Raw genomic sequence first — 25,296 nt, 5'->3', positions numbered from 1 at the left:
TGAGGTGAAAGCCTGACAAAGTAGGGCTCTCCAGTTCTTGCAGCACCCCTGGAACCTAACACGGCTAAGCTAATGAACTCCAAGTCCCATGATGCAATGTGGGAATCCATGGCACTGTAGCAACCCAGAGGGGCTGCTGCCTAGCAATCTGGGATAGATAATGCCCTATGCATGCTCCCCCAGTCCTTCCACTAAGATGGCATTCTGGCCTGCTAAGGGCCCTGGCAATCCATCACAATTGTTATCATACATTGTCATTTATAATTATTTTAACGCTTCAACATGTGCAATAAAATAATGTGTATAATTCCCATTAGCATCATCCGTCTATTTTATGAAACTCTTTTTTTCCAGCTTTGGGTTTTACCGCATCTGTAATCTATCATGGAAAAACTGGACACAAGACAGAAACCAGGGATGCTGGTCCATTGAAGAGCATGTGCATGCACACATTGACGCTTTCTCCAGGCTAAGGGAGTACTCCTGTTAGAAATGATATTTTTTCATATATTACTTATCCCATGTAGTTTGTAAAAATAGCCAAGGAAAATTTTCCATCTCATGTTTTCTTGCAAAATGGAGATAACAAAGTTTCTAACGGAATAGGCAGGAAACAATATCAATGCTGTCTATGAATAATCTCATGTTATTCATATCACATAATCCACTTGTCAGGTGGTCCAGTCGTATTTGCACAGTGTCTCAAATTGATGTATTTTTTACTAGAATAGTGTTAAATAATCCACTTTGATGCTGTCATGAACATATCTGGAATGTGCTCAGATGCGAATGAGCCTTTGAATTGTGGGATTCAGACCTAGGGAACTGGATCTGTGAGGCAGCAATGCTAACCACTGTGCCTTACAATTTTGAAAAAGTTAATTACAAATATTTACTGGGCTTGTCTTATATCTCAATCTAGATATGCTAAAAATAAGCGCCCTTATGTGCAGGTCTGGATTCATTTGTTTGTGTCTATTCCTGCGTAGGTGTATAACAGATCTTACATTATTATATTTTGCTAGTATTGAACTGTGTGTTCCCCGTATGTATAGTTTTTTATTCTAAATAGATATACATGTGTTGAATATGTTTATAATGCTGAATTTTCATTATGTACAACAAACAACTTTAAATAGCAACTTCAGAAAGGTTAAAATAAAACCAATGTAACTGGTTATTTTTTGATACTGTACTTCAAAGCTATTAAAATTGTATTATTTGTTAACTAATTCAGTATTTATCGTAGATTTCATTATTTCAGATATTATAGAACATACCTCTCTTGTTTAATTATTTGCCTTTGTTTGTTTTCTGCCATTTTCCTCCTTTGAGCTGTAACTAAAAACATGTTGGCAATTGGCTTACATTGCCTGAACAAGATGGGAATTGATTTCCTATTTCTGAATCAATCTTTTCTGCATTGTCTATATCAATAATTATGTCATCTTTAAAGTGTTGCAGTGGCAATGTAATTTTCTAGTTCATCAATATTGTTCAATAGGCCTGTTTTGTGCCATAGTTTTGAATGTATTGAAATATCACAGTATTCGAAAGATTTCTATTTCTTCCCTCCATTTGCTTCTTAGTTATCTGTGACATGCTTCTATTTTGTATCTATGGAAATACACTGACCATTATGCCCATTATTTATATTTTGCACAATTTACATAATTTATATAAAATTAATAAATAAACCTTCACTTTCTAAAGTCATTTTTTTATTTGTAGGTGAAAGCAAAGAGTCCCTCTAGTTCTGGGTCCTATTTCATATCACACACCTGGGCCCATATTTATCATGCATTACAGAATTACTCTTGGGAATTGTACAAAAAGTCTGACTAGGGTAAGAACTTTTACTACCTCAAAATAAGACATGAGTAGTGGTCATGAAGTGTCCCACTCCCAGTCGCAGTGAGGAATAGTACTGTATATATGAATGAATGATGTCATGATTTTACCGCACCTCTTGTCGCAAATTGACACTCATGTGGACGTTTAGTACTTTCCTGATACTAACGCTGAGGCTTCATCAGAAAGATAATGATACAGTAATCATCATCACCATCTTTGAAGAAGAAGAAGAAGAAGGAAAACATAATAAAACAGGATATTGTGGTAAACTGCACATATCTCCTGACATTTTGCAATGTCATGAATAATGCTGTAACCAACATAGAGAAGGAAAGACCGAGACACACACACACTGAATTAGAGTAAAGCCTGATAACAGGCATGTGTTTTTAACAATGAATGATCCACAGCTATACTTCCAGAAGAATCACTTTCTAGTTGTTATGGCACATGGGAAACACCTCATAAAGTAACAGGTATAATGAAACTAGCTATGACTATTCCTACACTGTTACTGAAGTTGCTTTCACTCTTCTAGTGTTCCCGATCATTTACCAGCATTGCGTTTCAGTGATCCCACATTGTCTTCTTCAAGGTTGTATTTATCCAAAACCCCGGGAGTCTCTATCTGCCTTCTTGAACCTTCCCGGGCTTGTAAGGTATTAAATGAGTGTTCCAGGTGTTTGTGGAATATAAAGCTCCTGTAGTGATATTTTGCTGTCAATCGTTTATCCAGCCATGCTTATCTTCGGAATAATATGCTGGCTGCTACAGTAGAGTTTGCATCCATGACCACTCCATGTGTTGATACTGTGATATTGCTTGCGACTCACATATGTGTGCTTATCCACACTTGGGGCAATGATCTTTATGTGCATACTGATTTGCATGAATGAAGCTTGTTTTAACATTACATCAACTTGATTAATGGGCAAATGTATAATTTGGTTCAGAATTTGAGAAATGCTTGGTTGTTACATACCTAAGTCATTACAATTGCAAAGCTGCCTTTCCTTGTGGCCAAAAAAGTGTAATGTTACCAACAGTTTAATTTTGGCAGTGCATGGCTTCTCCTTGTAGATGGATCAATCATGCAACATACAAGATTTGTTATGAATAGTATTCCATCTCTGTCAGACTGGTATCATTTTATGAATTCATTATTGTCCAGCGTTTCCAAAACATTCAGCCTTTCCCTGGATGGGCATACAGATCATTGTCTGAATGCCATCTTCTGGCAGTTCCTAGTAAGTTTGAGCAGCTGATGAGCGCTCCTAAGGAGGAAGTCAGGAGTACTATGTTAAAGTAGGAGAATTGATAAAATGCTTTTAGTCTTACTACTAACAGTAGGACCAAATTGGTGTTACTCTGAAATTTTCCTACTTTGAGACAATTGATAAATATGGGCACTGGTTCTCATGTTCTCATACATGTGAGGGTTTTCTAGTTTTCATTTAGGTCCCAAAGAGGTATATGTTAGGCTGATTGTTAGTTTGAAACTGGCCCAGCATCCCAACCCACCTTTTGTAAGTCAGTGGGTAACTGATGTTCTATATTATTTGAAATTGGAAAAATGTAATTTCACTTAGACTGTTCAAAACGTTTTTTTTTATAATATAGCAATATTTAATTAATGAAATTAAATGAATAAGTATTCAATTTGGGGAAAAAGGACATTGTCCCTTTTTTCATAGCTTTTTTTGCCCGTGTTCTTGGCTCTCCACTGTTTCTCACAGGTGGGGGTTAAATTATATTTTGTTAAGTCTTGTCTTTTTTTTTTTTTGCTCCAGCATTCTATTCTAACTTTTTTTCTAGTTTGTCTATGAAGCAATTTGTTGTATAAGCAATATTATTTTCTTCAAATAAAATAAATAAAATAATAAAAAAAGGAACTGGCCCAGCATGACTGACAGTGAGTATGTGTGTGCGTGTGGGTGTGCATGCATGTTTGTGTGTGTGTGTGTGCGTGTGAGTGACCTAGCTTTGTAGTGCTCCACCCATAGTTGGGTCTTGCCTTGTGTCCAATACTGGTCTGAGCTTCAGTACCTACAACTCTATACTGGAGGCCCAATTATAGGTAAATGGATTTTTTGGCATCACTACAAATATCACATAATATTTATGTTACGAGGGACATTCAAAAAGTTTCTGCACTTTTTTTTAACTCTATTTATTAAGAATTTCCAAAACAAATGACATCTCCTAAACTGCAAGGGCAGCCGGCTTGCCAGACACAACTAGGCACATGACACGACACATTACTACTCCTACCGCCTCCACCGTTTCCACTGAAAATATAAAAGTGCGGAAACATTTTCAACGTCCCTCGTATATTAATTGTTTTTGCAACAATCCACTGGTTTTGAAAATGTTAGGAAAATATCTACATTAATATAAATCAAAATTTATAGGTGAATATATAGTACTTCTCCCATGTAAACAAAAACAATATATTGTGTGCACTGAGCCTACAGTAAGTTGAAACTACTTCAAATGTCAGGTTCATTTACTGTAATATCAGAAATGACAATTGCTATTTCTAATGATCCATACACTTTGTGTCATACCTTTGCTCCTTACCTTAAGAGTTTAAAAGCATGCAGGTCATTACCTTACCTTACCTTCCTGACATTAAGGGGTTTAATTACTTTCTCCCAGCACTGTGGCTTAAATTACACCACAGGAAGTAACTATAAAAAAATGAAAACTATACCTCAAGTAAATGTGTATCATTGAGCAGAGGAGATTGTGTTTCCTTAAAATATGGGTGTTATATGCAACAAAACATTAGATTACATTATTTAGCTTAACCGTGAGAAAACATTCCATAAGTTACCTATAACATATTAGTCATAATGTATTTTTGAATTTAATGCTCACTTATCAGTACATATCAGTTTGTTATTATTTGAAGACCTTTGTCCTTAGTTAGTTAATAATTAAGATAAGTGTGAGCAGCACATTGGCACAGTGATTAGTGCTGTTGCCTAATGTCTGGTGTTTTGGGTTTGAATTCTGTACCCATTTACTGTTAATATGGAGGTTTCACATACTTGCTGCATGACTCTTTCTCTGGTTTCCCTACCACACAATGTCCATATTTAGTTAACTGGTAATTCTCAATTGGCCCTGTGTGAGTGAGAGTGGGTGTGCAGGGAACACTGAATTAGCTGGATCAACAGACACCAAAATCCTAATTAAAATTCAAATTAATCAAGGTATACGAAAATGTGGCAAATGTTTAATATAAATAAAATGAAACCTTTAAACATACAAAAATATAATGCCATGGATGCAACTACAAAGTATTCCTAATGAGAAAGGTTTTGGAGAACTATTTTTATCATTACAGTCAACCAACAGACTGGTTAGATAATAGATTAAAAAGGCTTTCAGCATACTTGGTTATTAAATATATCATGATCTTTATAACAGTTTGGTGAGGCCACATTTACAATAATTTGCAGATTTGATCTTAATATTACATGAATAAGAAAGTCATTCCTTGTAGAGCTGTGCGTGGAGCCACTTTTTTAATCCTGTGCCACTCCTTTCATTCCCAGAAATATTTCTTACCGCTGCTTTCTGACCTTCTTCCTTCAATGTCTCATGAAGCACTAGGTGTATATATATCAGACCTGCTGTAATCTGTAGCTGTTTCAACCAATTATTGAGCAAGCTACACAAAATCTTTACCAGTTACAAAATCCTAGAAATGAATATCTGGATATGCAACAATATTCTTCCCAATTGTTGCTTGCTTAATGCAAGGAGAAAGCATGATTTCCTTAAAGAGTTTGGCTGCGAGTGTTAAACAAAAATGGCGTGGCACGTTGGAATTACATGAATAAATAAACATTTCACTACATATTATACAGTATGTATAATTTATATGTGGCTAAAAAAATTGTATTTTATTTGATTTGTATTCATTGCACCTTTAAACTTTGAATCATTTGCTTCAAATAATGTTCAGATTCTTTCTATCTAAAACTAACACCAATGCAAACTGGTCCAAAGTGTCCCTATCTTTTTATTTTGCAATACTGGCTGTTTTCAATTACCTTCCACATATCTACAAGCTTCAATATACTTTGAGTATCTCTCATTCAAAAATTACTGAGGTGGGCTGGTGCCCTGCCCCGAGTTTCTTTCCTGCCTTGCACCCTGTGTTGGCTGGGATTGGCTCCAGCAGACCCCCGTGACCCTGTAGTTAGGATATAGCGGGTTGGATAATGGGTGGATGGATGATAGCATTATGACTGGATTTTTAAAATGTACATAGGACAGAATTTTAGAGTGTAGTGGTTTCTGTCCATAATCTAAGCAAAAGGATTTTTTTATTGTAGTTTTTTCAAACGTTATAGGCATTTTGTAATTCTGCATTCTACAGTCCTAATCCTGACCACTGAATCACACCTGCATGTGAATGAAAAAACCCACAGCTCTTGTGTTGTGTCTCACAGGTCCCACGTTATCCCAGTCTCAATGCACATATCTGGTTCTACCTGTCCATTATCAAACCTGCTTAGTTCAGAGCCTACCCTGGCAGCACTGCAGATCACTTTTTTTTCCACTCCCAATGGTTGAAGAGAAAAAGAAACCAGAACTACCAGAGCTGCCAGACTAATTTTGACTTTAGGCAATTGTTGAAGGAGGTGGACATTTTCAGTTTATGCATATGTTCAATTTGTTCTTGAATACCAGGGAGTGAAGTTCCTTTGCCACCAAGGAAACTGCATTACTGCTAAACTTGAACTTATGTTGAACTTAGAGGGATGATTCATTAGGTGTAATATGGGAACAAACCTCTAACATTGTAAATAGAAAAGGTATATTCAAGTATTATCATTTTTCTTTTTTGAAGAGTACCATGGATAGTTTTGGCGAATTTGTTAACACATGGTTTTAAAGCACATGTAAGAATGTTAATTTTAAAACCAGTAGGCCTATATTGAAAGGTTTTTTTTTTTCTTTTTTTTTCCCTGGGCTTTTTGCACCTTTCCTGCTAACTTTAAAAATGGTCATTTTTGGAATTGGGGGCTAATATACCTATAATTCCCTAAATTACTTTTTTCATCAGCTTAAATGGTCACTTTTGATTTCACTTGTACGTGTGTACTGCCATTGGAAATAGAATATGCACATAACACACATAAGTAATGTCAAGTACTCTACACAGATGAATTGCAAAATATTAAATAAATAAAATGTCAAAATACTAAATGAAATGTCTAGCCTACTACCATACATAATGCTCATTAGCACATTAGTTTCTGCCCCTCTGGTTATTTTGGTGACCCATGACTCAAAGGCACAAAAGTATCAGAGCTAGTAAATGGATATTATTTTATTCATTCACGTTTTTGCCAGACCATGATTAATACAGTATAAAGAATTTCTTTGCATTTGCCTATCAAAGTCTAAACAAACTACCTTCATTTCTACAGCAGTAACTATAACCAGTAATGAATTACTATGTCACTTGTTCTTGGCTGCTTTGTCAAATCTTTTAAATGCTTATTTGAATTCCTAACATTTCATGTGTCAATAACATTTAAAAATACCTCATGACAGCTACTGTTTTCATGTTTTTCTGCATTTACAGAATTTTTTAAAAACATTAACCTTTTTTCTGTAATGGAAAGTTTCTCCAGTTTTCAGTTGTTTTTTTTAAGTTGTGTATTTATAAAAGTTTCTTTCATGACCTTATTTCGTTCCCATTTGTTTTTTTTATTTAAATAAAGCATGTTCCCCTTGTTTTTTTTTTGCTTAATTTTTATATCACTCCTCTTAATTCTCATCTTACCTTGTACCCTATAATGTCAGGGTAGGCTTTCAGCACTGAACTGGATAAGCAAGCCCGAGAAGATATTAATGAATGAAAAGAATAATGTAAAAAATAAAGCATAAAGAAAAAAAAACGATCATCTGTCATGGTCTATTTTATCAACAAAAATTCTGGGTCTGAGTATGGCGATGCTTAAGGATGATACCACAGTGTTGTGTATGTGATGCCTGAAATGTTCTAATTCTTTATGTGTATTTGAATTGCTGTGTTCCCTAGGTGAGTGGTATTGTTTGATGACCACATGAGTTTTACCCCAGGCCTCAGATTTACTTTAATTGTGGTACTGACTCTGGCATAACCCTAGAAAGCAGTGTAAATAAATGCTTGATGCATGATGAGATTAAACAAGAGCAGGAGGCAGAGGTGAACACAGGAGTAGTCTTATTCTAAAGAGTTAAAACATGAACGTGCAGAAATATCCAAAAATAAAATGTGACATCCTATACTTTAGCCTCAATATTCGTCTTTGATCTCAAATCCCAATTGCTGGAGTATAAAGCAAAAATAGTAATTTTGTCTTCACTGTCCCAATTCTTATGGAGAGCACGGTATATATGCTATATATAATCTTGGTTACTGACAGTGTAAAATTTTAGTCCACCATTAAGATGTCTGTAGGACTTCTTGTTATATCATGGTGCCATTTTCCTCTCTAGTAAGATATTTTATTTCTGGACATGTTTTTACTATAGACTCACTTCAAAAAATGACCTTTTAAAGACTTACAGTTATATGTTTTTACTTTATGTGTCAAAAAGATCTTTCTGGGATCTTATAACCATGCTGCTTAAAATAAGAAGCCCCTGTCGTATAAATAGGTATTTTATATACCTTCTACAATTTTCAATGGCTTTTAAAATATTTTCTGTATTCATTAAACAGTGCATTGTTAATGGCTAAAATGATTTACTAGTATGATTTGTGATATTATAATAATGATACAGGCCCATCTACTACTCTCCATTTTTAGCTCCAATTGACAACATAACTCTTACTTTATAATTAGTTTTAATAGTTAATTATGAAAACATTTAACAAATGTGTTATTTTTCTTTAAGCATGCAATGAGAAAGACATGTTGACTGACATTGCAAATTGTCTGTTGATAATCTGAGTCAACAGTAAAATAGGGCATATTGGTGACAAGATGTCAGAACAAGGTTATTAAATTTAAAATTTTCATAAACATGCCCAAGGCACTGAACAACATCTCAAGACTTGTTTAACAGACAGGCTTGTTTTTCTCATGGCTGCCCAAGTGATTACAAGTGACTCTTATCTTAGGAATGTTACTTCAGTATAATAAAATGCAAATTTTAAAAAGCCTTTATGTGCTTGAACAAATTATAATAAAATGCAGCCTATATATTTAATTGATGGTATTGTTAATTTTAGGTGGAGTACTAATAATGTAGTTTAATTATTTACAAGGAAATACACATCTTCAAATAATTTTAAGCAATCATACGTACTTTGATTAGGTAATAAGGATTTCAATCCTTTCATGAGTAGAATATCTATTAGTTAAACCATAAAATATATATTAATCAAAGTATATTCCAAAATATATGATTTTTTAAATCTGTGCAAAGTAATTAATGAAGCAAAATATCCATCCAGCTCTTTTCAGAACCTACATATTTCAGTCCAGGGGTTAATCCATACTGTGAGCCTTCTTCTTCAAACGCAGGGGTTACAAGGACCAGGAAACACCTGCTACAAGGGAGAAATGTTTCCTGGGTGGCCTACTAGTCCATGGCAAGGCACACTCATATATCACTTATCGTAGTTACCCATCATCTAGCATGAGGAACACATAAATTGTTGGTTTATAATTCTATTGCTATGGCAGTGATGCCATTGTCTGTGCCAAAATCGTTTTTCTCAAGCGCTGCCATTATTTGTTTTGTATGGGTGATGCTATTTCATGTGTATATTATGTGGTTGCTTGGCATGTGACATCATTGCTACACATTTAAAGTAGTTTTGGGAAACTGTTGGAAAATAAAAGAAAGATGTAACAAAAAATTGTTTTCAAGAAACATTCTAGTCTGTAAAGGTGTATTTACAATGAAAATCTGTTTGCTTTTGTTCCAAATCAAGGGAGTATTTGTTACAATATTTCAATTCCAATTTAGTTCTGTCAGATTTTCACACTGCAACCTTTCAAGTCAAGTAAACATATCATTAAACATCCTGCAGGTGTGTCCTACACATCTGGGGACTACCTTCCTGGCTCTGGTGAGGTAAACCGTTCCACCCTGGGATGAAGGGGGGGTACTGATGCTAACATTATTTTCTCCTTCCTCCTCAGTAGCCAAGAATAGATGCCCAAGAAGTATGTCTGACCTCTCCTCACCACCCAGAGAAAGCTCCGGCCCTTCCAATCCCAGCCAAATAAAGCCACCCCATTTCCAGAAGGTGGCATCAGATACCCAACTGACACATGTGAAGAACAGAGACCCTGAATGCTTGCCCTTGTGAATTGATTCACACATTGCCTTTCTTTTTTGATCTGTTTGTTCACCGTCTTCTTTAAAAAAATTTTTGTTCATACTAGGGTGGTATCACAACCTTTCTTTGGCATTTCAAGTTGTCTGCTTTCCTGGCCATCATTAAATACAGTTTTTTCCCTGAGAAACAAAAACATCATGGAGGGTTGACAACAGTTATGCTTGCACACCATTGCATTTTCCATAATTGTTTCCTTTATTTACTAAACAAAGTTCTGTTAGCAAAATGCTCATTATCAAACAACTGGAAAACTCCTGGAACGTTATGCACTATTATGCCTGGTACAAAAAGAACACATTTCAAATAGGAGAGTATACAAAAGAATTAAAGCTTTGCTAAGGGCAAACAGTAATATGCTTCAGTTTTATTACAGTTACAAAGTGAGTTTCATTTAACTGTATGATGTTTCATATTTACTCTCCAGTGACTACCACATGAACATAACCTCAATTTAGTTTATCTTAATTCATGTGTCTACTCTCTTAACTCTTGTAAAAACTTGTTAATAATGTTCATTTTGGAAGGTTTTATTATTTACTACATACATATACAGTATGTCAAAGTTAGTGCACACATTGACAAGATGCCCCACCTGTATGCATCACTTTCTTGGTGAAAGATTAGGGGGTTTAATCATTGGGCTAACAGAGCACTGCTATTTGTTTCACCTCTTTATGTATTTTGGTTAATCACAAGTAAATTTACATTTTTCTTTTTTTCTTTTAACTATTGTCCAATTGCACAAGCGAGAGGCTGTGATCATGAATGAGGAGACTGCTAATTGTGTTTGTTGTTTTATGTAAATTGTGTTACATTTGGATATGTGCATTTTAATTTTTGCCTTATTATTGTTTCTAATGCTCCATGTTCACCCTTGACTCATTTTTAAATGAAATTCCCTAATTACCAGCAGTAGATGCTTAGTGTGACTACCACAGCATGTACAACTTCAGTTAGATAGGTCCTGTATTGAATCACATGCATACCTCACATGAACTGCTCCATTGTTCATTGAGACCGTTTTTGTCCGCAACATAGTGCAATTGGTATGTTCACATCTATGTCAACTAAACAGACTTTGGGGAAATTGTTCAAATATAAAAAATAAAAAACACCAATTAAGCTAGGTGTGAAAGAGGCTTAAGTTTGTACTTACATCTTTACTATTGTTTATGAATGCAAATTTAACATATTCCTTTGTACCTATCCATCTTGCATATAGTTTACTGACCTGGCTTCTATCTGAATTCTCCTCCATAATATCTTTTAAAAAATTCAATGGTCATTAGTGCAGGAAACCAGAGCTAACCCATGATTTACTGTGCTAGATACATATTTTCATTAACTTCCCAAAGTATTAATGATGAGTTAAACATTCTGGCATATCAATGGTTAAATACCGTATATGTGAACAACAGAATTCTGCTCTATACCATAACAGCTTTTTTATTATAAATATATCACAGTTCCATTGTATTTTTAATAAGGATATAGCATTAAATTCTGAAACTCACTTAATCCAATACATGGTCACTGGGGACCAGGACACACACACACGCAGGACTATCTCATCAGCATTAGCTGCAAGGCAGAAATCATCTTGCCTGAAGAAGGGGCCTGAATTGCCATATTGTAATTTTTCTAGTTAGCCAATAAAAGGTGTGATTTTGCTTAACTTCTCACTATATCCATAATGGCTAACACGGTACCACACCCTAATACTAAAGACAGAAATCAGAACTGGACAGGGTACCAGTCCAGTTGGGGGCATCACTTTTTGGTGCTGTTTAATTTTTCTTTTTTTGGCATTTAAATGTTCAACATCATATTTAGACCCTATTTGGGGGGTGGGGGGTAGCTTTTCATTTATGACCATCTTGATTGTGTCTTGATTTGATATTTTTGGTCATATAACTCTGTTGATGTGACCATATGAAGTGATGTCAACCATATATAATGTATTTATGTATTGAAGACAAGTCAAAAAATTACCTAGTATAGATAGATAGATAGATAGATAGATAGATAGATAGATAGATAGATAGATAGATAGATAGATAGATAGATAGATAGATAGATAGATAGATAGATAGATAGATAGATAGATAGATAGATACTTTATTAATCCCAAGGGGAAATTCAGAATGTACTATATAAAAAACACTACTGTCTCTGTTTGTTTGCGTATATATGTGTGTGTCCCTCCAAGCAGTCTGATTGGTAAGCTTGGCTTTTGTCTGATCAGTTTGGCAATGGAGTTAGAATGGAACATGTCAATGACAACAAGGCAAATAATGTACAGTGTGTCATTGGGTTGCTAATTGCTAATAAGGCACAACCCGAGTTGCCTTCAAAGGCATGCACTATTTGCAAGAATACAAATGATGTTTTCATATCAGGTGATGGGGGCCCATCTACCATAGGTGATACTCAAAAAGAGGACAGAAGGTAAACAAAGAGCTTCAGAATTTCAGAGTCTGAGAACCAGGCTTTACGTGAATGGAGCTGAGATGGAAAGTGCCGGTTAACACAGGCTGAGATACACGAGGACACCAAAGAAAGGCATAGGAAGAACACTGAGGATACACGTCACAAGGCAAGAGATTTCAAATACCAAATACTTTTAAATTCATTCTATTACCTGTCTTCAACAGAAAAAGTAACTAGTCATATAGTAAGGGAATTATAGTTAGTTAATATTTTGAGGATGTAGAATCCTTCTTTGACCAATGATTTTTTTTCTTTTCAAGTCAGTTTTTGGTTTAGATTTTCACATGATTTTGTTCCTTTTTCATCCTCCTGGCCTTTTTTTCTTCCATTACAAAAATTAGTTTTTTTTTCAGCCTGCTATTAACATTAATCATGAACATGCAATGCTTTATACTTACGCAAGGCCAATTTAGAATTGACAATTAATTTCACATTTCTTTATAACATTTCTTAAAAAACAAGTTAATTTTATTTCATTGACTTATTTTAAATCATTCACAGACAGTCAAGGTACAGGATGCTTTTTCAAAAGTCATCCATTCAAAAACAGGAAGTCCGCAGGGGTGTGTCTTATCACCATTAATATTTACTCTCTATACAAGGGACCTGAGACAGAACAATGACCACTGCTTCATTATCATATATGCCAATGACATCATGCTCATTGGACACATATCTGGGGAGGATGACAGCCACTCTCTAAATCAAGTGGACTGTATGGTAAACTGGTGTAATAAAAATGTTCTCACTCTGAATGTAAAAAAGAAATGATATTTGATTTTATAAGACAGAAATCTGTATGTTCACTCATTGTTGTTTTGGGGGAGGAGGTAGAAATAATGAATGAATATAAATACTAAGGAACTAACTTAGATAACAATCTTAACTGGAATGCAAATACAAAAAAATATTCTCTAAATGCAACCAGTGTTTATTTCCCCTCTGTAAACTCAAACTGTTTAAAGTAGACAAGGACTTCATGTTGTCCTTTTATTGCAATATAATTCAGTCTGTTATTACTTTCAGTTTCATTACCTGGTTTAGTGTTCTAGAAATTTGATTCTGTTCATCTGGACATACATTTTTTCTGAGGGAGATACGTTTCATCACTCCAAGTGACTTCCTCAGTCTCAGTAACTGCAGGTTTATCCAGTTACTTTGCATAATGACCTAAACTAGCACCATTGACTAACAATGGGCCGTGTGATCAATGATATGCAAATTGTCCATCAATGACCATGATTACCATTCACAGAGAGTTGGAGAATGGCTGCAATCACAGCATTATAAGATGGTGAAATATGTACCCTTAGGCCCCTTCCTTGGTTCAGAGATTGTCGTTCCTTTTTCACGTAAGTGGCCTCCTTGACTCCTCGTTCAAACCAGCATTCCTCCCTGTCCAGGATGTGCACATCTTCATCACTGAAAGAGTGACCACTGTCCTGTAGATGTAAATAGACTGCAGAGTCCTGGCCTGATGAGGTAGCTCTTCTGTGTTGTACCATCCACTTCGCCAGTGGTTGTTTGGTTTTCCCGATGTATAATTCACGGCAATCCTCTTGGCACTTAACTGCATAAACTATATTACTCTGTCTGTGTCGGGGCAGCCGATCCTTGGGGTGGACCAATTTTTTCCGTAGAGTGTTTTGGGGTTTGAAAGCCACCCAGACCTGGTTTTTGAAAAAATGCATCTCAGCTGTTCCAATACTCCTGACACATATGGGATCACCAAAGGTTTTTGCTTAGGCAGTGGTTGTCCTTCCCCTCTCCTGGATTGCTTAGAGCATTCTTTAGGTGTCTTCCCTGCTTTGACAAAAGTCCAGCTGGGATAATCACATTTACTCAGGGCCTTTTTGATATGATGTTCTTCTGCTTCCCTGGCCGCTGTGTCTCTGGGTATGGTGTTTGCTCTGTGTTGTAGAGTCCTGATGACAACTTTCAAATGTCCCCCATTGCTGATGGAAATTTCACAATCTAAGAAAGCTAGCCTGTCACGTTTCATGTCCTCCCTGGTGAACTGGATGTGTTTGTCCACTGAGTTGATGTGGTCAGTGAATTGTGGTACCTCCTGAGATTTGATTTTCGCTAACGTGTTGTCCACATACCTGAACCAATGTGGACGAATTTCCTTACCTGGATTATTGAGCATGCATCCAGACACCTGGTTTAGTGGCTTAACAAACCAAAATTTAAAAAAGCTCCAGCAGATTACTAAGCATGCAGCTAAAGTTATTGGGACTGATGTAAATGATCTAGCAAGTGGGTGTTAGAGGACAATACCAAAGAAACTAGAAATAATTTCAACTGACAACAGACATCCATTACATGTTGAACTTAACTTCAGTAAATCAGGAAGGATAGTCACTTTGAAAACCCACACAAATCGCTCCAGAAATCCCTTTCTTCTAAATGCCATATTACTTTTTAATAAGGGATATCGAAGACAATGATTAAGGATCAATATGTATCCTATAACAATTTTTGTGTAAATATGCATTATCAAACTGCCTTACCTTAACCTGACTTGTCTCTATTTGTTTTGTTTCATTTCTTTCTGTCTTGTTATTAAATGCAGCTGAGAAGGTAAATGTTTTCTTGTGTAAACAGGACTAAATAAAGCAACCTTGAACCTTAATACTTTAGGATTATTCCTTCAGTAATAGTGTATCATTTAAGAGTATACTTTACTTGTCCACCTTCAAAATCCATTTCATTTTTATTTACAACATGATATTCCTTGAATGTAGGTATATACTATATATAATGATGGTGACCCCAGACACAAAGAAAGTGTGAAATGTCTACTTCACAAGTGACTGGGGTGGGATTTGAACTCTGAAACCTTGAAATAGAAGCACTATCGTTGTTGCAGGGTTCTGACCAATGCAAACAATTCACTCTTTTACTCTCCATAAAGCTTCTTTTTTCCTTGATTCCACCATGGGCTCAATTTTAATATTTTTACTCTTTTGTTTCTTGAAAGATTGTGAAGTGCATATCTCACTTTTCTCTCTTACTGTACCTATGCATTGCTTTCTTCTAATTTCATCAGCTCTTTATCTAATACAGCGTTTCTCAACCTTTAAGTTTTGCAACCCGAGTTTTCATAACGTTTTTTTGAAACCCTAATAAAATTTGTTCCTATATTTTTTGCTGCCGATACACGGCTACAAGTTTAAAATTTCTCTACGAATAGCGGGGTGTGCCCTACAGTTTGAAAACCGCTGATCTAATACAAGAAAATTCAGCCTCTCTGGTCTTTGAACTTATATTTTGTTGGCTGCCACTCGTTCACTCTTTATTTGTATCATATCACCCATTTACAGATTTTTTAACTTCTCTCTTTGTATAAGCATCTCCAGTATGTAAGGGGAAGGGATTCATCATCACCTAGGAATCTATAAACTCGGATATTTCTAATTAAGTTGTTCTAGGTTTTAAAACTTTAGTGTCACCATTTTTCTACATACATGTCATTTTAAGCATTATCTCATCCCTGGTGGAAAGTATTACCTTTTATATTAAATATAATAGTACTTTTTTCAGGTTTGGAGTTGTTCAGTCGCCAAAGAGAAGAAATAGGAAAAAATCATTTACAAACAGTAAAAATTAAAAGAAGATTAGAGATGCAACATTTTGGTTTGTGACAAATGAGCAACACAACATTATGGCCATGTAGATTTTAAAGGCAACCACTTTTTCAGTGTGATATCTCTTTTACCTGTTTTTTTTATTTGTCAGGTATATGCTGATGCAGCGTTCTAAAATAACATAGCAAAACATTCTTAGACTTGCTTAGTTCATTTCATAGTGGTCCACAGCCTAACCTAGCAGTACTAGGTGAAAGCAAAGAATGAGCCTGGAAACAATGCCAATTTATTGCAGTTCACACACCCAAATGGTTACATCAAGTTTACATTTTCTTTTTCTGAGCAAATTGCACTATTATTATATACATAACATGTCATTGCTTTACTGCCACCATCACCAGGAAAAGTGGGTGGGAATGTGAGATGAGATGTCATTGCTTTCACAAATTCATTCTAACCATTCTAATCATACCTGTTACAAATAAGTGTGGAAGTGCGTGAGAGTGTGTCCTGGGATTGATAGGGTTTCCCATCCAGGGTTGGTTCTAACTTGCCTCATTGCAACTGTAAAGAACTTGGCTGTAGTTCTCAGTGACTCAGAACAGAAAGAGTGGATGGTGGATTTTTGGCTTTTACTAGTCTTTTGACACATTATTATTGGCTGGCACAGAGTTTTGGGTGTCAAAATGAGACACAGTTAACAATATGTGACATGACACAACTCCCCATGAGTAGAATTTTTTTTTTTGTAGTGATTAACTTTTGTGTCATAACAATTAAACAAGATTTAATTATCTCTTAGCTGAAATGCTGACAAAACACACTTATTTTACTTCAAGTCCAGAAGCCTTTGAGAAAACTTTGTTTAACATTTTATATTCCAGCAGAGTGATTAATCACTAAGAAAAATGGTTTCACAGGAGATGTAATCTAATTTTATTTTGGTGTTTTTTTTATGTAAAGTAAAATGTTTTGAAACACAATACAGGCTATGTGTCCAGAAACTTTTGTGGTTGTATAGAATATCTTATTTCATCTATCTATGTTTCATGCTCCTGTTCTGGAAGCAACATCTTTTGCTGCAAAGAAAAGCCGGTCAATCCATTAGGTGACACAGAAGCCACTTAGGATATCAACATCCATGGGGCTCCATTTATTAGAACATTAGAACAATCTAGACAAGAACAGGCCATTCAGCCCAACAAAGCTGCCAGTCCGATCCTCTTAATTCTTCTAAAGATGACATCAAGTCGAGTTTTTGAAAGTCCCCAAAGTCCTATCGTCTAACACACTGTGTCTTGACTTATTCCATGTGTCTTTGGTTCTCTTTAAAGAAAAACTTACTAATGTTTGTGTGAAATTTTACCCTTAACAAGTTTCCAAATATGTCCCCGTTTTCTTGATGAACTCATTTTAAAATAACTGTCTCGACCCACTGTTTTAATTCCCTTCATAATTTTAAACTCTTCAATCATGTCGCCTCTTAATCTTCTTTTGCTTAAACAGAAAAGGCTCAGCTCTTTTAATCTTTTCTCATAATTCACTACCTTTAGCCCTGGAACCTATGAAAGTTAAGGGGTGTGAGCTCCGGAGTGTGATGAGCACCTTTCTGTTATATCTTCACTATAGACTCCGTGTGACAGTATTGTGGTAACTCAAGGGACCCACGAACTGTGGATACAGAGGTCCCCTGCCGGTTCTCGTAGCCCAATAATTTTGAAAGAACATTATAGACACCAAGGGTCATCCTTTTGGTAATTCAAGGGTGTGCACTCCAGACCATACGCGTCTGTGGACATTGAGTACGTTGTTTTTAAAATTCAAGGTGCTTGTGTACCCAAAGAAGGTTTCAATATAGGCACTGTTCAATTCAATTCAATATTCAATTGGCACTGCTGCTATGCAGAACTTAATGCAGACTACACACACATTTTATATAAGTACAGGCAGGTCATGGGATATGAATGAGTCTGTTCCTGTGCACAATCATAACCTGTGTTTGAACATGCACTGAAAATGTGCATTAGTGGAAAAATCGACAAATATTTAAACTACGCTCTGTCATATTTAAACATAAAAATGTTTCAGACTTATTAATAAAATGACTGTGAAGCAATAAATCAAAAAACACAAGTAATTTAAAGCAAATTGAACTTCTATGGTTAAATATATCACAGTTTTTGATAATTATATAGTACCTCAGGAATAATAATGGTAAAAATGTCCACTAATAACTGATGATTATTTCTTTGCTGAGTGATAGCTTGGAGTGTCACTTCCCCCTCAGTAGATATGCTACCTTAGTCAGCACAGCTATGAGGTGTACTTCAGATGCCAAGAATTACAAGCAGTGAGTTCTATCACTCACTTAAATGGACACCTACATTGGGCCTGTTATTTTGTGTGTGTCCATGCTATAGGCTATAATCAGCAACTTGTGCAAACAAAAGCACAAAATAATTGTATATGACTGTACTATGCTTCAATGTTAGTGCTGACTGCTTTGTATTCTTCAGCATCAAAACTAGTTCACTAGTTAGTAATTAAAAAACATAAGTTGCTTGTAATGATCCAAAGGTGCGAGCAGAGGTAGAGATGGATCAGTAGATAATGATATAGTGAAGGAAGGAAGCAGTGGTCAAAAACATGAAATCAGTTCTAACAGCATGTAAGTCAAATCATCAAACCAAAATCAAATTCATAAAACAGTGCATGATATTCTTACACTGGAATTACTTTAGAAAGGACAAGCACGGTAAAAGGTGTGAGATATATCCGCAATCATAAATGAAGAGTCTGGTGCGACATCAGTTTAAATAATGTTGTGCTAGCAATGTCACGTGAAGTGACTTCATGGAGGAGAGGCAAAGCAACTACTACTGAAAGTAATAGCACTGTGTGAAAAAACAAAATGGGGCTATGAGAATTCCAAAACATGCTGCTAAAACATAAGAATCACTTTATATGCAAGTTATTCATAGAGAATAATGGTTTGAATTGATTCTCCATATCTCCAAACCAAACTAAAAATTAGAACAGAATAAAGAAAAATTTATTCAGCCCAAAATACAAACAAAAGCTAGTTTTTTATGCATTTTTACATTTGCTGAATTTCTGTAAGTCTAGACCCTGGTAACCCAAGACCTGCCTTTCCTGGTACATTGGTATATAAATGAGCTGTGTTCCATATATTGTGGCTTGGAATTAGTATGTTCCAGTGCTTAATATCCCATTGTCTTTTTGTATTCTGGCCTTTGCCCATTATAAAATGTTGCAGCTATTTATCTCTTACCACAAATGTCAGCTCAGAACAATTAGAAGAACCAGCGTGAGGTGGAAGCATTGTACTTAAGGAAGAGTAATCAGAACACAGCTAAAGTCAAAACATTGGAAAAAAAAAAGATCAGAAATCAAGTAACAGAAAAGTTAAAGTTAAAAGTCAGGACAGACTTTGCTGAAAAACCAAAGTCAAAACTCTCGAAAAGAAATTTCCTGAGAAAACAAACTTTGTTTGTATTATAAATTTTTCTGCCTTTATTTGGCTTATTATGTTTCGTGTCTTTGTTCTGAGTATATTGTTACACTAAGAATTTGTTTCTGCGGTTCTTATTTTCATTTGATAAATATTTAAGAGCATTATTTTTGTTTCATTTTTTTTTTCCGACACCATCCTTGTTTATGAGCGTCACATTCAGTATCATCCTAAAAAAATCAGCATTACACATTTCCTGACCCTGCTGAGTTTGCAGATAATCTAAAACAAATCTCTATGACTGTTATAGGTTTCTCTGGTTCAAGATCCTTTGCTATTGCAGTTTGGACTACAACTCATGTTTTTACATCTTGGGTTTGACAAAAGATAGGATGGACCCCTTTTTTAATAGGCATTGACTTGACTTACATTTCATGCCCTAGTGCCTGCATATTTTCTTCTGTCATTTTTGGCAGCATGTTATTCAAGCAAACTGCAGACAGTTACTAAGAATTCAGCACACTCTTAAGTAAGATGGCCACAAAAACCATGTGACCACATCCCCACAATCTCTCATGCACCCACAAATGCCATGTTCTCTATAAACACGAGGCATCATACAACCAAATATTCAAAATGGTGAAGAAAAAATGTTCTTATTGTATATACTGTATTTAATGCAAAGTTGACTCACTCGCTCTGTCACTCACCAAAAATTATACTATTTTCTGTTTAGTTATAAAGCTTAAATTTGGCAGGATGATAAATTTAGGGCACTAGGTATCAATATTTAAGGGCAAAAGAGCCCCCCCCCCCAATAGAAAAACAAAATACTTCAAAATCTCAAAAATACTTAGACTAATTTGATCGAAATTTGGTGATGTTGTTGAAAAAAGAAAATTGTGTGTTTTTTTTTTAATTTAACGTTATTTATCAGTAATAAAGCTGTAACCAGCAGGGAATTCTTAGGCAGGATATCTTTTTTTGACTCAGCTTTAACAAACGATCGTGCGCTGAGCTTATACTTAATGCAAGTTAATGCCACCAGTAGGACAGCTCCAGTGTACAAGTTGAGACTGTAATTGCGCAGAAAAATGGAGCAGGCGACAAGCGGAGAAAGGTCAGCTGCCCTGCCCAGGAAAAAGAGATGTATGGAAAATGAGATGTGAAATGGATGAAGAAAAATTAGGAGAAACTCAAAAAAGATGCAGTCAGCTAGTGGCTTCCCAGGGTACATGCAGTTATCCCTATTCTGTTGGCTTCTTCTTACTCCACACAATGAGTTAAAATATATAGGGATTCAAGTCAGATTGGGTTGTTGAGTGTTCTTATATACTTAAACTTTAAAGAAAGGGCTGAGGGTGGTGATTAAGTGGTATAATATAGGCAATATTACAGAAATCTAAGGTGTCCCCTTGGAGGTCAGACTGCGATGTGTTGCTACACTCCGGTTTGCAAAACAGAAACAGGGAACTGCCGATACAGCATACCAACGCACTTCAAGCCCTGGATACAACACAAGCCGGGAGCAAAATCTTGCCTTGGTCAGTTTGTATTCATTTCACAACTTGAGGTTCAATAGAAGGAGAGTGCAATGGGAAGTTGACTGTACCACCATCAGGTGGCAGCTTTTATTCAGACTACTCAGCATTAAATTTGATCCTATTACTATATCTGTCCATTATCTACTGTAACCCAGTTATCTGGGTCAGACTCACGGGGAGCCTGTGCCAATGTCAGAAATCCTGGCTAGAAGGCTAACACCAGCCCTGAAAGGGTTCTAGTCCATGTCAGTGAATATACACTGTAAAGGCCAGCCCTGACACAGACAGGCGTAGGACATGGGTTCGAAGCCCACAAGAGTTTTTATGTTTATTTTTCTTTGTGGGAAAAGCCTTCCTCGTCCCCACAAGTCAAACACAGTTCCCAAAACACAAGCACATCTCTACACAGTACTCTTCTTCTCTTTCTCCTTTTTCTTTCTTCTCCAGGCAAGCTTCATCTCCCTCTTCCAGACTCTGGCTTCCAGAGTTATGACTGCTGGCTCCTTTTATAACACCCCCGGAAGTGCTCCAGGTGCTTGTTGGCCTACTTCCAGCAGCTCTTCCAGGTGTGGTGGAAAACCCGCCCAAGAGGGCTCAGCAGCTGTTGCAGCACCCCCTGGCGGCACCCCCAGATCCCAACAGGGCTGTAACCAACTCCAACTCCCATGAAGCCCTGCGGGAGTCCGAGGCACTGCTGCAACCAAGGGGGGGGCTGCCATCTAGCGGTCTGAGGAAGGTAACGCTCTGAATAGGATGGCTCCCCCGGTTCATCTAGCGTGAAGGCGTCCTGGCCGGGCAAGGGTCTCGGCCATCCCCCACAACAAGCACTGCCACCAAGCCAGTTTAAAATTGCCAATTAACCTAACATTCAAAGCTTTGGGATATGGAAGGAATACAAAACTCAAAATTAATTGGAGGACAACCCAAACATGGAAAGAACTTGCAAACTCCACAAAAGTGATGTCCAGTCCAAGATTCAAGTCTGGGGCACTGAAGCTATGAAGCAGCACTATTGTCACAGAAAGCTTTACGTTATGAAATGTAGTAAAATGTTAACATTACCAAAGGAAATTTTGTAATTGTATAACATTACCTTTTAAATAATATTAAGAAAATCTATTGCTCATGTACAGTATTTTAATATGCTTTCATCAAATTATAAAGGTGCTAGTAGAGATTTTTTTTTCAGTTTTTAATTGGTTGTCATTAGGGAACTTAGCAATTAACTTTATTTTAGAGTGAATGTAACAGTTACAGTAGTTTATTTAAAAATAGTTCATAGTTTGTTAAAAAAAAAGTAATTTATTCCTTTTTGTGCTATATATGCACTGATTGATATGAATTTTTCAAAATGTACTTGGGGCTTAATTAGTCTTCCACCATCGGTTTTCACACTACAAGGAAAATAAGTCAAACATGTTAAATCTTGGAAAGTGTAAATAGTTGCAAGCTGCAGGTCACACTTCTTTGTGCATTAGCAGACTAAAGGGGTCAGAAGAAATGACAGGGTGAGTGAGTAACTAATGATCAACTGATTAGTGAGAGAGGCATGCTAAGGTGAATTTTAATTATGGCTAAATTGCGGTATTACTCTTTCATACCCCGAACATCTGCTCCCTTCAGGAGCAATGATTTATGCCCGCTATCAGCTCGGCCAGCTTGCTACAGCTTATGGTACACTTAGTGGGAGCTGATGGTGATATTTTTATGATATGCACAGCATTATGGAAAATGGCCAATCTATGTTAGAATAATGGGGGAAGGGCACTTTAAATTTTGAAGCCAAATATTGACTTTACCTTTCTTTCCAGACCATCTGTCATTGAGCAAGGAAGCAAGTTGGACAATAAATGGCATCGTATTCCCAAATGATGCAAAACGTGGGAGAACCAAGCCCAGCCTCTCAAAACGTATGAGAAAACTGACTGCAAAAAATACAATAAGGCTTCTAGTGTTTAAGAATGGCACTGGGAAGGATGGGTGTGAGGTCATTTCTGCGGTGGATCAAATAGAAAAGGTAAAAGAGAAGATTCTATTGGCCCTATGAAATTCTTTAAACAAACCCATTATAAAGACTATATATTCTGAATGCATGTGCCTGAAGAAAATGTAATCCTGTTTGATTTATCTTAGATGAAGCAAGGAAAAGTTGACATGCCCCAATATAATTTAAAATAAATTACTAATAATGTATTTTTTTTAAAGAGCATATGTTGTATAATGTCTGTAGTTTTGTTATTTATCTAAAATGTTACCGCAGTAAATGTCTGATGCAAAAGCAAAGTTATTACAAGAAAAACAGAATAATGTGGCAAGATAGTTCCAGGTAGGTAATAAATGAATATGTAGGATGTGACAGGAGTTTACTGTTTTCTCTTTATATTTATTGTTTAAAAGAGTCTTCACAGTTAATATTCAAAATAGCTTTGTGCATGTCAGCTATTTAAGATTATTTAGGGCTATTTTGTTTCCTTATCTTCATTGTTTTCATTTGTACTTGTATATTTCACATCTGGTTTGTTGCGTCCTGAATGACGTTACCAGTGTTGTGTCATGCTGGTTGCTATGGTGATTATCTCATCCTAGGGACGACAGAGCGCAGACACAATTTGTGATGTTGTGAATGCCATGCTACTTAAGGACAAGGGGTTGTGAATAATCCCAGTCTGAACGGTAGTGGAAAAAAAGACTCTGTTTCTTTGAAAACAAAAAGTACTTTGCATTAATGTTTGAAGTATTCCTCTTTTAACTATAATTGTTCTTTTGCCCCTTTACTTCATTGATCAACCCTCACTTGGCTCCAGGATTGTATTTCTGGTTTGAATGTTCAATATCTAACACTCAGAAAAAAAAAACAAAAAAAAAACACAATACACTCTTTTTAGAGGGACATTCTCATAACTCACAGGCAGGTGTTACAGCATTTCTTTTATTTTTTTCATAAAGTCTACATACTGCACACAGCTACATGCTATATTGGCATTGGATGAATGACAAAATGTGAAAGTGTATGTGCGTGTAGTACGCTCATGTAGGAAAAGAATCAGCTTATGAGAATATGCCTGTTGCATAATATACAGTAACATGCATGTATCAGGCAGCTAGGAACAGGTACTTTTTCATACTCTATGTAAAAATGGCATTCATTAACTAAATGTATTATTTAACATTATTAAAAAACTGCTGCTGGTACAGGAATTTCACCTCTGCTACCTGGTATATAAGGATGTTAAAAATTAATAACTTTTTTCCAGTTTTCAGGTTTAGTGGGTTGTTGCACCGATTTACCTACAGTATTTCTTTTCACGTCTTGGCTCATTTAGGTTACTTGGATAATTGTACTGCTGACAAGTACAGTTATCCAGCTTACACAACTTACTGCTTCAAGTTCAAGTTTATTGTCATGTACAGTATACATAGTGTATACAGGACACACATTCTTACATGTATGTCTCCTCAGAAGAAGAGACAATAATACAACACCAACAAAAACACATGCACAATATATATATATATATATATATATATATATATATATATATATATATATATATATATACAGTATATATATATACAGTATATATATAGAGAGAGATAGATATAGATATAGATATATACACACAGTCATGTGCATGTGAAAAAGTAAATGCCCCATGGCAATTGCTGTCTTTTTCAACATATTTGAACAGGCAAGCATTAGGCTTCATGCAAACAGTGCCTACTGATAAAGAAATGCACTTTAACAAAGGGCACATGGTGTATTTAGATCTCATAATCTAAATTAACAAAAGTGTAGATTTATCATGTGTAAAAAGTAAGTACACCCCCATATTTATCACCACTTCAAATGCATAAAATTAGAATCAGGTGTTCCAATGATTAGAACCTTCTCATGGAGTTTACAGGAACTCTCTGATTTAAAACCACAGATATCCTGGGTCAGGTGTTCTCTTTACTATTGAAGTGTGAGGTATCATGATG

General features: G+C 35.9%; 1 protein-coding gene across 1 annotated transcript in view; it reads left to right on the top strand.

The window, feature by feature from the left end:
* LOC114645277 (doublecortin domain-containing protein 1-like) overlaps window positions 1–25,296 on the top strand; it is a 559,771-nt gene that overhangs the window by 97,472 nt on the left and 437,003 nt on the right. Inside the window, exon 6 of the mRNA XM_051922996.1 lies at window positions 23,127–23,332. Within this exon, the coding sequence (XP_051778956.1) occupies window positions 23,127–23,332 (206 nt within the window). The remainder of the gene's footprint in view (window positions 1–23,126; window positions 23,333–25,296) is intronic.

This window comes from Erpetoichthys calabaricus, chromosome 2, assembly GCF_900747795.2.
Source record: "Erpetoichthys calabaricus chromosome 2, fErpCal1.3, whole genome shotgun sequence".
Classification (NCBI taxonomy): Eukaryota; Metazoa; Chordata; class Cladistia; order Polypteriformes; family Polypteridae; genus Erpetoichthys; species Erpetoichthys calabaricus.
This window is presented reverse-complemented; position numbering and strand designations above follow the sequence as displayed.